At 35.7% G+C, this 18,477-nt stretch overlaps 1 protein-coding gene across 1 annotated transcript in view; it reads right to left on the minus strand.

Moving 5' to 3' along the window:
* Nucleotides 1-18,477, minus strand: part of SPAG16 (sperm associated antigen 16) — a 944,389-nt gene that overhangs the window by 493,042 nt on the left and 432,870 nt on the right. Inside the window, exon 11 of the mRNA XM_035007221.1 lies at nucleotides 1,895-2,038. Coding sequence (XP_034863112.1) covers nucleotides 1,895-2,038 — 144 coding nt within the window. The remainder of the gene's footprint in view (nucleotides 1-1,894; nucleotides 2,039-18,477) is intronic.

An 18,477-nucleotide genomic window follows, 5' to 3' on the forward strand; every position in this document is an offset into this window, starting at 1 on the left:
TGTGCATATGGCCTTCAGTGTTGATTCGCATTATAAAATTTTTTGAGCCTTCAAATACAAACTTTTTATGAATTGATTTCTATCCCAAATATAAAAGAGATTGTTTTCTTGTTGTTTCTAATAATCACTTATTATTTTTCATTAATTCTACAAAAAGAACATTTGCTATTCACTCTCTCTCACTTAAAAACATTTAAGGTTAAATGTATTTGTTTCTCATTATTTTTACCCTATGCACTAGGAAAAAAAAAAAATAGTGTAGCTGCATTTTACTACAATTCTGCCAAAGAAAGTACTGAATGTAAATTCATATTATGAGTGAATAATGATGTATTTCACCTCATTTTAATTTCAGTAATTGAGTGGGAAAACAGGAAGATCTATTAAAAGGACCTTGTGCTGGTCAAGCACTAATGAGAAAATCTCTGAATCACTGGCTGCCATGGTAACAGGGTATTATGGAAATCTGGTTAGCATGCCCAGCAGCTACAAAAGTGATAGACTATACTACTAATTGCGTTGTCTCTGCTAGCAAGACGGGCTTTATGTTCCTAAGGGGTGAGGAGTGGCGTGAATCTGTTTATCTATATACCAGATATGAAATGTTTAAAAATTAGGTTCACACACCTAGTACCAAAAATAAATTACACTTTGAGGAACATTTCAAAAATTAAAATAAATCAGCTCACGTTTCTCAGTAACTCACAAATTTCTGAACAATTTATTTTTATTTCAATCTAATTTCACTGGCATTTGATAAGACAAAGATAGTTTAAAAAGGAAGGGAATTTTGGGAAAACATGAAAATAAATCAATAGAGTCCTCCTAAGAACAAAATTTCCCAATGGAATGATTTAGAAATTGTACCAAGAACTGAGTCTCCAAGAGTACCTACATCAGAGAGTGTTAGAGCCAGATGCAAGAGCATTTACAAATGTTAAATGTAACGATGAACAAGAGAATACAATCAGGATTGGGGGTAGGAGTTGCCCCCAGGAACAAGTGTGGGCAGAGCTTTCTGCCACTAGAACTAACATTATCTATGTGTTTAACAATGTCTTTACTTCTGTGCCCTTGGCCTCTGGGTACCAAAATATAGTGAATTCTGCAATTACAGGGTTCGATGCTTTTACTTTTGCTTTGTTCTCTTTAATATCTTGAGTGTCATTAAATTTTTTAAAGAAATTGATCACGGCCTTCTGATTCTTTTTGGTAGATAACTTAATTCTAAGAGGAAAACCTGCAAGATTAACAGAAGCAAAGAAAACACTGGCATGTATTCTTGACTAGAAATCCATGGGCCTTGACAGAGTTTGTGTGTGCAAGGAACATTAATAGTGCTTGTCCTGGGATACTTACTACTTTTGTTAAATGTGTTCCAAATGTTCCAAATATCAAAAGCAGTCAATCTAAAGTCAATTTAATGAAAGCCAAAAAAAGCATTTATATACATGTCTCCAAATTCAGTGGAGGGTTTGGGGTTCCAGAGAGAAAAGTGTCATCAAAGCCAGCAAAGTATTATACAAGATGACTAAGTCCTAGAGATCTATTATATAACATACAGTCAATAATATTGTATTGTATACTTAAAAATTTCTAAGAGGGTAGTTGTTATATTAAGTATTTTATAATAAATAATAATAATAATGTGGGTGGGAGGAAACTTTTGGGGATGATAGGTATGTTTATGGCATAGATTGTAGCGGTGGTTTAAGGATGTATACTTATCTTCAAACTTACCAAGTTTCATGCATTAACTTTGCACAATTTTTTGTATGTCATTCATACTTCAATAAAGTGGTTAAAAAAAAAAAAGCCAGTAGAGTGACAAAAAAGAGTAAATAAGTGTATTCCTAGAAAGAGTAGGTAGGTTCAGGGAGTTGTGCATACTGACCTGGGATGGAAGCAGCAGTTGGAAAGCCAGTCGGTGTGGCCAAATCCTGTGAGAAGCACGTTGCCTTTGGGGAGCCCCACCAACTTCCAGAGGCGGTCCTCCCCACAGGTGACTAGGATGTCTTTGCGGGGGTGCATGATGATGCTGCAGAGGGAGAGACAAGAAAAGAGTGTTATGGGGAGATAAGAGCAAATGGTTCCACATTTTGAATAAATGAAATGACAGTGGTTATCTCGTCTCAGCAAGGCAGGACCGCTCGCAGTGTTGGCTCGGGAATCAGAAGAGCCAAGTTCTATGTCCTGGCTATAGCTCTAATGCTTACGGGTTTCTGATCACCATCAATCCAACAAACGTCACTGGATCTCAGATTCCTCATTTGCAAAATAAGATGATTGGTTTAGGTGAATATCTTAATCCTGACTTGAAAACAATAATTCTGATTTTCTTTTTACAGAGGAAAATTTATGTCAATGATAATTTGGTGTTAGGATATTTGGACCAGTAGCCATGCTTATTATAGAAAATCGAGATTCTTTCCAGACTACAGTGTATCTTAAATCAGGCATTATCCAGGAAAAGATCATGAATCATAACCACATTATCATAGCTCTATAACAAATACTATAAATGAAACATTAACTCCATGGCCCACTATCTACACAAAGTGAAGAAGCTCAAATTCTAAGCTAATACACCACTTAAATTGGCTTCAGTCAATGCACAGTACACAAATTACGGTAATGAATTCAGGATGCACAGGGCAATTCCCACTCTATAAAGGCATAGAGGGAAATGAGAAAGAAGTATGTAAAATTAATGATTAACACATTAAGCAGTGTTATTTGAACTGGGCTATGATCATTGTGGCTATTTCAATATTGGAGTTAAACCATTCTAAAATCAAGAGTCTACAAGGTTAATGCCTGATATTTTATCTATGGCAATGCTTTAATCTTATTTATATAGAGTTTCATCTATGTTTTACAATGTATTAGAAACAAATGTGCCCAATGTTAAGCACCTATTAAAATACCAACCTATATATTACCAACAAATTGTTCAATTTCAACATAGCCATCTCATATCAAAGACATAATGCATTTACTTGCCTATATAGTGAAGTAAAACAAATAATGACTTAAAAAATAAAAATTACACATTTTTCCTGCTGTCCATTCTATGAATGGCCTTGTTCCTTTCTTCTGCAATACAGAATTTAGGAAATCAATTTCTCAATGACATCATGGTCTCCTCAGTCCACACCTACATCGTTAACTCCAGGGCTTACATGAGAGCAAAACTTTCCTCATTATAGATCGCTTCCAGTAATACCATTAAATCCCAAAATTTAGGGCTGTAAAATTATGTCCTTGCATTAGACCTCTACAGTTTTGGAAATCTGCTGGGGTCAGTCACTGTTGGAAATACTCAATTTACAGGCATGTAATCACTACAAGCAGGACCTTCTTTCTAGTGAAATACTGCTTCATTTTTCCCTAGCATTCCGCTGCTCAAAATAAACACAAAAGGGAAATTAGTCATTTTGCAATTCATCACAATGTTGGTTTGTGACCTTCAGAAGGCCAATTCAGGAAAGGAATTTATTACAGCTCAAATGTGGTTCAGGATACATTTATAGAACTTAATTAGAAGAAAAATATGATGAGAGGTAAAAAATGTCAGATTGAAATGAATTCTATATTCAAACACACATAAGAAGGCAAACCAAATCCTTGAAGCTACTGAGTATGATATATGTTGACTCGAAGCTTTCCTGGCAGACACGTGCACACTTGACTATATGATAAATTACCCTCTTTAAGTAAGATAAGTAAAATCATTGATGTCTTTACGGACTTTGAAAGATAAGTTTCTAAAATGACTTTTGTGAGGGGAGTTATTTGTAGAAGTTAAGGAAAAAATATAAACACAACCTCATTGGTAGTTAATCAGTTTTGAGTGTTTTTCAGTTTCGAAAGTGTTTTTCCAGACTCCTTCTGATCCCTTCTACTTTGGGGCCTCCTCCAAACCACCTGTAACGTTTACTTTCACTTTGTAAGGTCTGATCTTACTCATCACAGTCTCTGGTTTCTTTGCTCATATAAACCTTTTCTAACAATGATTCTTTTTTTTTTTTTTTTTAATCTCATATACAAATTAGTTTTCTTCTAATCATTCTGGACAAATTTTGTTCAAGCACAGATATTCCATCTTTTAATGGAATTTTTTTACCTCATCCATGAAATGGTCTTTTTAAAAATATATATTTATTTATATGAGAGAGAGAGAGAGAGAGAGTACATAAGCGGAGGGAGGGGCAGATGGAGAGGGAAAGGGGAAGCAGACTCCATGCTGAACACAGAGCCTAACACAGGGCTAGATCCCAGGACCCTGAGATCATGACCTGAGCCAAAACCAAGAGTCAATCACGTAACCAACCAAGCCACCCAGGAATTCCCATCAATGAAATGGTCTTTAAGTGAACAGAAATATACCCAGCATATATAGATGAGAATGTTTTCATAACAATCAATCAATACTTGTTATTGAATTAGTCACTGAATAAGTATATCAGCAAAGAGTGGGTCCTAGTAATAAAGACCCCCAATCAAGACTGGCAAATCACAACTCAGATCACTCTGTGTGGAAGATCAAGATTGGGAACCCAAGTTAAGGGCCACAGACCAGAAATATTTCCAAGATACTTAAGTTCAGTGTTATTACCAACTCCACAGTGGGGCACTGGTGTCTGAAATCTTCCTCCTCTTCCTCTTCAGTTAACAGTAACGATATCTAGCACTGTTTGAAAACTGAATATGCACCAGAATTTGTACTAAGTGTTTACTTATCACATGTGGAATAAAAGCTCAGGAGGGCAGTGGGTTAAGCCTGTTTGTTTGTTGTGTACTTGCTGTATACTCAGGCCCAACAGTGGCTGGCACATGCGTAGCAGTTATTCCATAAATGCTTGTCAAGTATCTGACTGAGTGACGGACGTTGGTGCTGTAAGTTTCGTTATTTTATGACTAAGTAAACAGAGGTTGAGATATTATATAAGTTGTTCAAGTTCACATTTAGTAATGGATGGAGGCTGACTTTGAACTTAGGATAGTCTCATGATTTGGGGGTTCATGATTTTAGCGACTTCTACTTAGTATTAGTCTTTCATAGTTTATTATTTATATGTTTGTATTTTAAACATCAACAATTCTTATTACAGAAATTGGTGATATTATCATTTCCCATGAATGGTTAAGTCATTTAGTTACTATTAACACTGAGTTAAAGAACACATCTAGGAACTGTCAGTGTATATATCAGAACTGGGTACACTTGACATGTGAATGTCTTAAAGGCTTTAGTGGACCCTACCATTTAAAACTAAAATGCTCTGGTGCTGTAGGGGAAATCAGGTGAGTAGCATTCTCTAACAGTCCTGTCTGCATTAGGCTTCTGTGCTGACGTATTATATGTTGCACTTAATAAGATCTTTATTAAATATCTTATTCTCTTGTGCTACTATTATGAGACTTGTACTTCAAGCTGTCAGAGGGCACTGAGTTTTTATTCACCTATTTTCATATCGCACTTTGTAAAGAAAAACGTAGAAGGATATTTAGTAAGCATTGGTTCCATTGGCTTTTAATTCATTGAGAATTTCCCCAGTATATTCAATTTTTATCATTCTGCTTATCTCTCAATCAGTCTTTTGAAGAAGTTGAACAACAGGAGAAATAATGAACACTCTATAGGAGTCAGTTCCTGATAACAAAATTACAAACACTAACTCATTTAATGGTCACAATGCCCCTAGGAGTTAGGTCTACAATTAATTCCATCTTGCAGATCAGGAAATGGCACACATACAGGTTAAGTGATCTGCTCAAGATCATGAAGCCAGGAAGTGGCAGAGTGAGGACATGAATATGAGCAGACTGTCTACAGAAGCCATGTCTCTCAGAAGAGTGAGCTCAGAACCTCAACTGCCTTTTCTTTCTTTCTTTCTTTTTTTTAATGACAACGGGCAGAAACCAACCCTAATGTTGTCTTATTTCTGTCTAAAGGATTTATTGAAATGCACCTTGAAGTTTCTGTGGAACTGATTTTTTTCTTTGGTCACTTTTCTAATGATGTTTGAAAGGCTTTAATTACTGTCACTTGTTATTTTCTGGAAATTGGGCACTGACTAGGTTCAGAGTGGTGGGGGATGAATGAAAGATGATTGAGAAAGATCTAAAGCAGAAGTTGGACAACTTTTTCTATAAAGGGCCAGACAGTAAATGTTTTAGGCTTATGAACCATATGGTCTCTGCCATAACTACTCGACTCTGCCATTGTAGAATGAAAGCAGCAATAAACAAAACATAAATGAAAAAGTAAGGCTGTGTTCCAATAAAACTTTATTTACAAAACCAGGTGGTGGGCCAGATTTGACTTTTGGGCCCTTGTTTGCCTACTCCTGATGTAAAGCCATTTGCATGGCATGAATGAAGTAGCCTAGTGTTTAAGAGTGTAGGTTCCAGAGTAAGATGTGAGTTTGAACTCTTGCTCCAGTGTTTATTTGCTAGGCATCCTCAGATAAGTCACTTCACTAGCCTTTTCCTCAGCTTCCTCATTTGAAGAATGGGAAGAATATAGTACTAACCTCATAGATTTTTCTGAGAATTAAATAAGTAAATACATGTACAGGACTTAGAACAGTGGTAGGCAAGTAATGAACACTCAGTGAACACTATCACAGCATAGACAGAGTCCCTGAGGCCAGCGTGCCTAGATTTGAATATTGACCTACAAAGTCCTCAGTAGCTAATTACATTGTATAAACTCTCAGTCTCAGTTTCCATATTTGTGAAAAGGAGGGAATCATAAACCTCATTCATAGAGGTGTTGTGAGGATAAAATAAGCTGATATATGTAAAGTGGCTGAAACAATATCTGAACATGGTCGGCTCGCCATGAAAGTTAGCAATTATTATTCAACACTATTGCACTTCATTGTAACCCAGCCCTTCATGTAGCTAATTTCTATAAACCATAATGCTTCTTTTAAAGAACATGGGTAGTTAATTTAGTACTTAAAATTGTAGATACTTAGAGAGAAATGATGTTTCCATGTGGCTTTGACAGACATTGGCCACTGCTGGGCTTTATTTGATGATAAATCATCCTGCGAAAATGCAGCCCCCACACATAATACTTTCACAAGTAAACATAATGATGTTTTTGTGGTTGTTTATTTCATGATATGACTTTTAGAAATTCATTGAGGGAAACAGTAGACAGTATTATACACTGACTCCTATCTCTGTCTTCATGTATACAACTGGCACAAAGTAGTTGTGGGCCATCTGGGAAAGCCTCTGCTAGGCCCTAGGCATCCTCAGATAAGAACAACACAGTTCCTCTACCCAAGCTCTGTCCACACATAGGTGTCCCTCTTGTAACCATAAAATGACTTTGTTTCTCAAAGTTGTCTTCCTGAAGTTCTAATTAATAAAAATAATGAGCTCTTACTTAGTATCTTCCTGGCACCTGCCCTAAGTGCCACAAAGTCATTTTACTTTAAACTTTGAATATAAGCTTTTTGCTTCCCTTTAACTTACTATTAATTATAATTACAAGACTCGAAGACAAAGGCCCTGTCACCTCATTCCCAAGTTAATAAGCTTGTGACTAGAGTGGAAATAGTACAGGAAAACAGCCTAGGGATTTAAAAAAAGAAAAATGTGGATGAATGCTAGTCCTGCTTCTTCATCAAGTCATGTTCTGATGAAGTATCTATAAAATGTTTTGTTAAACAATAGCCCAGGCAAGTTACATAAACTATTATGTTCTAGGGGAGATTTTTCTTTTATAATAGGACACATTCCTTATAATAGACCACATGATATATACTTCAAAAGCTCTCCTCTCTAACTGAAATTGTTCTTTCCAGCAGTGGGGTTACACAAGAATATTTTGGAAGGAATATGGGTAGGTGTATGGCGAACACTATTAATTATCAGTAGAGTCGGTGACATAAGCACCACTGTTAGACTTTTCAAAGAGAAGAATATTAATCCAAAAAAAGATTGTCACAAGAAAGACTAATTAGATACCCCTGTCTTCACTTTAGGTTATTCAGCATTGTAAATGTTTCCTTCACTTCAGTTCATAGACTCTAATTATTTCCATCGCAGAAGATGCACAGTAGTTTGAAAAGGAATCAGTATCAAAATGTGTGCCCCATAAACTTTGGGTGACTGCTCATCTACTTATCCTTTAGGACAGCACACACTCACACGTGTTTTTATCGAGCTTACCAGGACAAATATATATAAAAGACTTGTCTCATTGTTACTCAGCTAATAATTGCATCTTATAATTGGATATGCTTCAGGATTTACAAAGAACTCTAATGTGCAACTTTTTTTCATTATTTCAACAAATATGTATCAAAAGCCTATGATGCAGTATGCAAAACAGGGGCATCACCCACATCACTTCACTCATTTACATGTGAATGGAGGGAAACAAACAGTAACAATAAAATAACTGAACAAAATAATTCATCTATAAGAAAAACCTAACAAAGTGATATGGCAATGATTTGTGGGGGGAATGTTATTTTTGATGAGGTGGTTAGGGGAGTCCTCATTGAAGATGTGACATCAGAATGGCAAGAAGCTGAAGTCAGAATGGCAAGAAGGAAGAAGCATCTTTAGGATGATTTAGGGGCAGGTGGTGACTGAATGTGCAAAAGCACTATGGCTGAAAGGAGCTGATGTAGTCAATGGACTAGAAGGAAGGTCAGAGTGACTGCAGAGAGCAGGCAAGGAGGACTGTGTTGAGGATGGATGAGGAACAGTAGAAAGACAAGGACCAGATGATGTAGGGCCCCATAAACTGAGACAAGAAGACTAAAATTTATCCTAAGATCATCGAATGGTTTTAAGTAGGAGAATGGTATGTGGTTGATAAGTATCTAAAAGCTCTCTCTAGTAGCTATGTGGAAAATGAGAAAGGACAGAGCAAGAGAAGAAACCAGGACATTTAGCTAGAAGTATATACAGCTATAACCTAAGAATAATGGCTTTAGATCCATTTAACAGCTCCTCATTATTATGACAGATATCACTTTAGTATATTAATAGTTTCATCATTATCTTTAGGAAGAGTCAACTCATAGTTGTTCTCACCAATAAAGAATATTAAATAAGTGTACTTTAAAAAGTGCCAAAGTAAAATGGAATAAAAGTTATAAAACAAATATGTGCAAAAGCCAAAACAAATAGAAATCTGTCAAAATAAGATATCAAGTCATATTTATTTTCAGAAGTCAGCTAAGAGAATGTGAAAATATTAAATCTTAATACTTTCCTGTCACTTTAAGTTTAAAAACTGTGATACCATAGAGTTTATTCAAAGCTAAGTCTAATTGATATTGTCGAGGTCTGGAAAGTAGCAACTTCCTTTCATTTTTACTAAATAGGTGGGGCATTTTCATAGTTTATGGTTTTATTAGTAATGCCCTGGATGGTTAGCCAGAAAGGCTAAATTCTTTTTGTTTTTCTTGTTCAATGTTTTTTCAACTTTATAGGTACAGTAAATTTGGAGTACGGTGGCATATCAAATAGTCTTCCCTCTGTCCTGCTACCTGGCTGGTAGTGCTAATCCAACCATCCACAGGTAAGAGGCAGGGAGGGCTGGATGTGTGTTCTGGGTCATCAGTGGCGAAAGGCCTTCACCAGTGACTTAGATTACTCAATAGATATTTAAAAAGCCATGTATCAAAAGAACAAATTCACACACACATTGTGTAACAACACGCATATAAGCAGTTCTTCGACTAAACCCAAATCCTTTTTAACGAGATGTAAATTGGCTTTTCTCATCCCATGTGAAGAAGCAGTCTCATAGAACTTTCCCAAAATCTTTGTTTTCTTTGAATTACATGGCACAAATGTATATTTTTAAACTGAAGTATTAGTTTAATTTCAAATATTATCAGTTTTCTAGGAAAAGTTTTCAGGTTAAAGTCCAATCTTAGCTAATCTTAATTAAATTAAATCAGCTACTTATAAATAAGCATAATACTATTTTTGTTATACTAATGTCTATAAACTAATACAAATGCTCCACTGAGCTTTGTCAATTTGTGTTTTTTTTCTTTTTTTTATTATGTTATGTTAATCACCATACATTACATCATTAGCTTTTGATGTAGTGTTCCATGATTCATTGTGTTTTAACATGAAAAAAATTCTCCAAATCACATGCAAAGGTAAAGATTTTCCACTAACACTCAATTCAAAGGTCATTTATGAAAAAGCCAACATACATGCAATTATGCAGCCTAATAATCTTTAAAAATGTCCTATGACCTCATTTGCACAGCTGGATGTCCGTGTTTCACGGGGTGGGGAATACTCCCACTCGGGTGAGTGCGTAAGCGGTGCCATTTCCCAAGTATCTTTCAAAAAGAAAATTCTTAAGTCCTGGGACCAGTGGCCTTGAACAAAAGTCATTTAAATTTATTATGTCTCTGCTTCCTCACATAAAAAGTGTGATGTCATTTATTCTGTCTCCTTCACTTTACTCTTGTTTTACTTACCAAATAAAACAAAACTTAGAAAAGGATACTTTTAATCTGAATAATACCATTCCATTTTCTCCAGAAGTTGTTGAACTTTCGAATATATGAAAGACCATTTCAAAATACAGATTCGACTAAACTACATTTATAAACTCCAAAGACAAAGGAAGCCAGGCCCTGCTATTCAGGGAAATGGAACGAGGGAGATCATCAAAACAGGTTAACTGTTTCCAGATTTATGAAAATACCTCCTGGAACCTTCCTGTTACTTTAGCAGCTGAACATTTTATGCTACATAGTTTTATACACACTGTGCTTCCTGTTATGAAATCGCTGTAGTTCTTTATGGTTTAACAGGTTTGAAAGTTACATTACACATTTATGTTCTTAAGAAACCCATTTCAATAATAAAGTTTATTTGGTTATTTCATGTTTCAGCAATTTACAAGAACTCTGTGTAGCTATGAATATAAAAATTTTCCATTTCACATCTTAGTCTATTAGTGACACAGAGTAGATGCTTTTTTAAGCTAAAGTCAAACATCCCCATGGAAAGAGCTCTATCACAAAATCTCTTTTCCAGGAGGATATTTAAAAATATAACCTAGATATATAATCAAGGGATAATTGGAAGCATTACTACTTAAGACATGGAATTAAGGTAAATTTACATGCTATAGTACAGAATTCTGTTCTGAACTTGACCAAATTTGTTAGAAACCACCAACCCAATGTGAGGATTATGATATTTAACTATTGACACCTTTTTTTGGTATCTTTTTGATAAATAAATTAGAAACTCAAAATTAATTATTTATGGTTATTTTATTATTGAAGAATACTGAGTAAAATTCAGCACTTTTTATAAATATATTTTGGAATTTAAGGAACATATTGAAATTATCATAGGTTAAATAGATCATTCTGACTTCCAATTTCTAGATTAAAACATGTGCTAAGACTGATTCAGTTTAAATCACCCTGCCTCATTTGTGTCAGAGACCATGTGGCAGGAGGGATGGGGACAAGAGAGGGCACTCAACTCTGAGTTTGGCACTCTCTGTATGTAGCTGAGGATGTTAGAGGGAAGGTGAGGAGCTGTAGTGAGTGAGCCCCTGATCAGTTCCCAGTGAATGGGTAAGGAGGAAGGAACAAGAGTAAAACTCGGTTATAAAAACATCTCAATAAAGCTATTTAGAAAGCACAAACAAGTTAAATTCAGGGTTGGCAACCAGATGTATACAGCCAGAATTGATGAATACAGTGAAAAATGTAAGTTCACAGGGTGGAATTAGGCGGCCAATTGGGCCAAAGTGAGAACTGATAAACACATAAGATGGTGGGACTTAAACCCTAAAGAGGGAATGAGGTAGACAGAAATAGGTCCAAACAATGACAGATTGAGAAAAACAAGGGACAGGAAATGGGTCCTGATAATTTGCCATGCAGTAGGGTGCTGTTTTATCTTTTATTCCCATGAATTTGTCTCTGCATCATAAATGCTGCTGACATCTTCCTTTCCATGTGAACGAAACAAAAATGAAGAGATATGTGTTGGCTACTTGTTCTATATCCAACTACCCACTTTGGGGAAGAAAAGGGGACAAGGAGAACAATCCCAGCAGCAAGCTGCTACAATCCCAGGTAAGCGCTGGAGCTTGTTTTTACCCAGCCCAATACTGCAGTAAGAACAGGAGCAACTGCAGAGATACTCAGTTCCATGGTTTACTAGCTACCCTGACTTCTACCAATTCAGTGGGATAAATAAAAGGTATGTAGCATTCTCAGTTCTCTGAAGCACACAGTTTAATCAACTCTTCTTCTATAAAAAACTCATTACTGGGCGCCTGGGTGGCTCAGTTGGTTAAGCGACTGCCTTCGGCTCAGGTCATGATCCTGGAGTCCCGGGATCGAGTCCCGCATCGGGCTCCCTGCTCGGCGGGGAGTCTGCTTCTCCCTCTGACCCTCCCCCTTCTCATGCTCTGTCTCGCTATCTCATTCTCTCTCTCAAATAAATAAATAAAATCTTTAAAAAAAATAAAAAACTCGTTACTTTCTTTATGCAACATTCAATGTCTGCAGCAGAGACTCTTAAAATTATTCAAAGCCTCCCTATGCAATGTGGCTCTGCCTCCCCCACTTCTGGCATTGTGTGTGCGGGCGTGCATGTGTGCGGGCATGTGTGCGTCTGTGTAGAGTTTATGTTTTAACATGTAGTGTTTTATACTGTCCTTAGCAAAGAAGAGAAACTCACCATAAGAGCAACCAGTAGAGGTGGTAAGTGTTTGCTGCAATGTTTATCAAACCCTTAATCCTGCTAATTCAAGCTTCCCTTGTGTCTTGTTGTCCTTTCTTTACCTCACTCATGTAGGTAAAAGAATGCGGAAGAGTCTAAGGTTCTGTGTACTTGTGCACTCTGCTTTATCTCTTCTCAATAGAAGGTTTCAGTGACCTGTCGAACTACATCTGATTTAATAACTTCACTTATTTTATTATAATTCTATTTGATATCTTTTCATCCTCTTATACAACAGATCAGCTGCTTCCATGCCCCTCTCCCCACACCTATATCAATATTGTTAATGCATTAAAGCAAAATTTAAACTAAAGGGGAGAAAAGAATGATGTGGGCAGATAATCATGGGAAATACTTTATTTCCCTTTATTAGGCACTGAAAATTCTGAACACAAAGTTGCAAATGTATTAATAAAAAATCACTCTGATTCTAGAACATTTTGCCAAAAGGAAATTATTTTGTTATAGCCTATTATAAGTTGGACAGAAAGAGAAGGAATTTCATATGTCATGATAATTTTCTTTTTTGGTTAAGACAATCACAGCAATAGTTTAAGCAAAGGAGCTCTATATACAGTTACTCTAAAGGTTCTGTGGTCTGTGTAACTGGACTTAGTACTTGAAAGATACCTAAGCCTCGGTTTCCTCTTTAGTAAAATAGGAATTAGTGTCTTTAGCTCATATAGGAGATTAGATTAAATAATTCATAAATAGTGCTTAGTGTAATTCCTGGTGTTCAATAAAATTAACTATTCCAATTATTATTTTAAATAGCTTTGAGAGCTCTTTCTCATATAGTAGATATTTCGTGAGCTACTGTGGTAAACAGAATTGTCTGCCCAAAATGTCCATGTCTGGAGGGGGAGGTCATTCAAAAGATATGCGCATTGGTTGACTTGTGAGCTGGATCAGGCAATCACAGCCTCCTTGTCCTCTCTCCAGTCCTTGGAATGTGGGTTCTGTTTTCCTTTCCTATTCCCAGAGCTACTCCAAGGACATGGCCTTGAGACAGTGATGTGGTGTTGAGAACACCTGCATGGTATACTTGACTGAACCAGGTAAGTTCTCTATATAAACTTTTAAGATTTGGCAGGTGGTCTCAGGGATCCACTCATATCGCTGCCACTCAAGAACAAGCCTTGTATGTAAGTTCCCTTGCTTATCAAAACACCTACCACTCTGGAGTGGGCCACCTCTTTATTCAGGCTCTTCCTGCCCTCTGAGTGTGGGGACTGATTTCAGATTATACCCAGAAAGCTTCAGAGGAGGTTATGAACCAACAATGTCCAAATCCCCAGAATCTGGGAATATGCTTACAGTAGGAAAAGTATTCTGGAGGGTGGGTCTAATCTAATTACAGAAGCCATTAAAAACAGGAAAAAAAAAGACAGAAATATTAAGTCAGAGATATTCAAAGCGTGAGATTTGACCCACTTTACTTGCTTTGAACTTGAAGGAAGGGGAAAATGAGTCACGGAATGTGGACAACCTCTAGAAGATAAGAACTGTTCTCACTCTGGCAGCCAGTAAGGAAAAAGGAACCTTAGTTCTACAGGTACCTAGAACTGAATTTTGTCCGCTATCTGAATGAGCCTGGAAGAAGATTCCACCTCAGAGCCACCAGACAAGAGCGCAGTCCTGCTGATGTTTTAATTTTAGCCTAGTGAGATGCTAGGCAGAGGACCCAGTGAGTCTCCCCAGACTTCTGATCTATACAACCTTGAGATCAGAAATGTATACTGATTGAAGTCACTAAATTCTGTGGTAATAAGTGATAGCAGCAATAGAAGACTAACACAGTCTTACAGTGAGTAACAAAGGAAATTCAGTTTAATTCAAAACATTACTGGTCTATTTTATGGAATATGAAATTATAGTTTCTAATATTTTAAATTTAATATAAAGGGGTATCACTGATTTAGATCAGTTGTCTCCGACAAAAACAAATCTGTTAATATTTTATATTATATTGTGTCAAATTAATCAAAATTCTAGATGTGACACAGTTTTTTGCCAGGACTGATTGGTGAGTTTCTCTTCCTTGCTAAGGACAGTATAAAACACTACATGTTAAAACATAAACTCTACACAGACGCACACATGACATTCCTTCTCTTTCTGTCCAACTTATAATAGGCTATAACAAAATAATTTCCTTTTGGCAAAATGTTCTAGAATCAGAGTGATTTTTTATTAATACATTTGCAACTTTGTGTTCAGAATTTTCAGTGCCTAAGTTTACCCATTGTAATTAAGTCAGAAAAACTGTAGGCAAAGAAAGGTATGTAAAATAAGCTACTTTAATTTCCCTCCAAATGAAATGTTAAAGTCCATCTTCTTCTAAGAGAAGTTTCTTAGGCCCTTATGACAGGTAATTTTAGTGGGAATATATACAGATACATATCATATTATTTTATACTGTATCATATTATATATATGTTTGTATGTACTAAATCTTTTCTTCTCACAGCTTCAACTGGTTTTATTAGATTGGAAAAATACTTGATTGTCAACGGTAAGCTCTCTTTTCCTAAAAAATAGACATGATTTTTATTATCTTTCAAGCTTTTGAAGAGTCACATTTTTTTGTATTTATGATAGTTAATATATTTTAACTTGCAAAAAATAATTAAGACACATTAATTTACTGCACTTAAATCATCTGACTAATGACTATGTTTTAAGATGCATAGCTTTTATCCCCCCCAAACAACCTTTGCTTATTCTCATTATGATGAAAATATATGGCTCTAAATAAAAAAACTATATATAGCTAGGAATTAGTCTTAAAACTATTTTTTCTTTTATTTTTGTTTAGCAACATCGATAAAAGTAAAAATATAAGAATAAACTGGGTCTTTTCATATAGCTGCAACTTTACAGTAATAGTTTCATTCACTTTGTCTCTGAAAAGAAGATGTGGTGTGTGTGTGTGTGTGTATGTTTGTGTGTGCGATGGAATATTATACAGCCATCAAAAAATGAAATCTTGTCATCTGCAATGACATGGATGGAACTAGAGGGTATTATGTTAAGCGAAATAAGTCAATCACAGAAAGACTAATTATCATATGATTTCACTCATATGTGGAATTTAAGAAACAAAACAGAGGATCATAGGGGAAGGGAGAGAAAAATAAAACAAGATGAATTCAGAGAGGTAGACAAACCATAAGAGACTCTTAATCATAGGAAACAAACTAAGGGTTGCTGGAGGGAAAGGCAGTGGGGAGATGGGGTAACTGGGTGATGGACATTGGGAAGGGTATATGTTGTAATGAGCACTGGGTATTATATAAGACTGATGAATCACTGAATACCTCTGAATCTAATAATATGCTATATGTTAACTAACTGAATTTAAATAAAAATTAATTAATTAAAATAGTTTCATTTAAATTTTACATTTATTTCTCTTCTGAAATGTGTTCACTTCTGTGTACCATAAAGAAACATCAGCTCTTGAGATCATTGCTGTTTTCTCTGCCATTCATTCCTGTGTTCAATCCCTTGGCAATGTAACTTTGTAATATCTCTCCAAACTGTGATTCTGGGCCTGATGCTGTAATTCACATTAACCGATGATATATTAGTAAATGTGGCACACTCAAGAGGCTTGAAGAGTGTTTGCATCATTAGGCTTGCTCTCTCTCTCTCTCTTTTTTTTTAGATTTTATTTATTCATTTGAGAGAGAATGAGATAGAGAGAGCATGAGAGGGGGGAGGGTCAGAGGGAGAAGCAGACTCCCTGCCGAGCAGGGAGCCCGATGCGGGACTCGATCCCGGGACTCCAGGATCATGACCTGAGCCGAAGGCAGTCGCTTAACCAACTGAGCCACCCAGGCGCCCAGGCTTGCTCTCTCTTTTCCCCTCTTATCATCATCATGAGAAGGACGTACCTTTCCCAGCCTAGTGGGGGATGAGAGACACATGGAGCAGAACTACGATGTCCTGATTTTCATCCCATACCAGGATCAGCTGCCCCACGCTCATGAGAGTACAGTCAAGACCAGAAGAACCAACAACTAGCTACAAACAATAGAATTGCCTAGATGACTACCTCAGGTGCCTGAGCATTAAATACTTATTGTTGTATATCACCTAGGGTTTATGGTTTTCCTTCCACCCAAATTAAGATGAAAAAAACTACTGATACAGATGCATTATTTTATACTTTATACTGTTTGAGACATTCTTTTTATGAAATCAGAAAAAAAGCTTCTTTTTACATTTTCCCCATTTACTGCTATTGAAATAACAAAAACATTTCTTGCATAAATAACTGAAATTATTATTGAATTTTGTGTTCTTTATGACTAAGAATAAAATAAATATTAACAACTTAATAAAATAAAATATTAACAACTTAAACACTTCTTTCCCACATTATCAGATGTGTTTTCTGTGGCAGTTTGAACAAGAGAAAGTGTTTAAGCTATTGTATAAATCATAGCATTTAGAGTCATAGTCATTTCATTTAAAGCCAAGAAGACTTCTCATTTGGATGTATACCATGTTATACATGCATTGTGAAAAACACTGACTTCCAGCATCATTCTCCACGGCCACTTAGTAAATAGTTGGGGAACTTGTCCTATGTTTTCAATTTATCTGTGTTGCCATGTGTGCAAAATTAGTTTATTATTGTCCTATGACAACCTTTAATTTGGAAATCAAATCAATTTCAAGAAGAGTTACATAACATGTAGATGAATAAAAATTGTTTTTTAAAAATATTTCCTATTTATTGCACTGCTTCCCCTTCACTGGTAAAATAGCAAAAACTTGATTATGGCTTTGAATATTAAAACTAATTTTAAAAATAATCTATCCTTCTTAGAGCCTACAACTTACCCATAATCAATTAGCATTTATTGACTACTTAGTATGAGTTCAAGATTTCACTAATTAACAGAACAAGGAGAATATAAGATATCCTTCCTGTGTTACTGGATTTGTAATCTGAAGCATTTAATTTAGTTTTCTGAAAACTGGTAAATACTGTGAATATTGTATAAAATTATTTTCAAATTTCATGTGAATTAATTTTTTTGACCTAATAATCTTTTACCTGTTAGAAATTCCAAAACATTTTGCTGTAACTCCCTATAGTCTTGTTAGAAATCAGAGATAACTGAAATCACCATTTTCATTCCTTTCTATCAATTATAGCCTCTCTTCATCAATTACCACAATTTCCTTGTAATTTTTGTTCTTATTTGACTTCACCTTTTCCATCTGATTTTTGAATCTTAATTAGGCTAAGACAGAACTCTTGCATTGGATAGTCTTTCCACCTAGCTTTTCCCATCCGTTATTTCAGGTTTCATTTGGTCATGCTATTGAGTTGTTGGAAATGTCAAGAGAAGTAGAACATCTTTATGCAAAATGAGTGTTCCTTGTTCTAATCCTGTTCTCTGACAGTCTGCAGATACAAGGACAGCAATTAGAAAGCAACTAGATCCTTGACCTTTAGGTTTTAGCTTTCTCATTCCTATTGTGGCTGCTACCCAAACCTGTTGCTCTGAACTACGAAAAATCTACAACTTTTACAAATGGCTCTGAATAATTAAAATTATTATAATCATCAAATAATAAGTATTGCTATAATAATAAAATATTGTTAGAAGGAAGGCTGTCACCAGGCCTTGTGTTTTTAGTGAGGAATTTCCTTTAAGGCTTACACTCCTGGCCTCTCTCCTGGCCTCTCTC

The sequence above is a fragment of the Mirounga leonina genome, unplaced genomic scaffold (genome assembly GCF_011800145.1).
Source record: "Mirounga leonina isolate KUSES-001 unplaced genomic scaffold, KU_Mleo_1.0 Mir_151, whole genome shotgun sequence".
NCBI lineage: Eukaryota > Metazoa > Chordata > Mammalia > Carnivora > Phocidae > Mirounga > Mirounga leonina.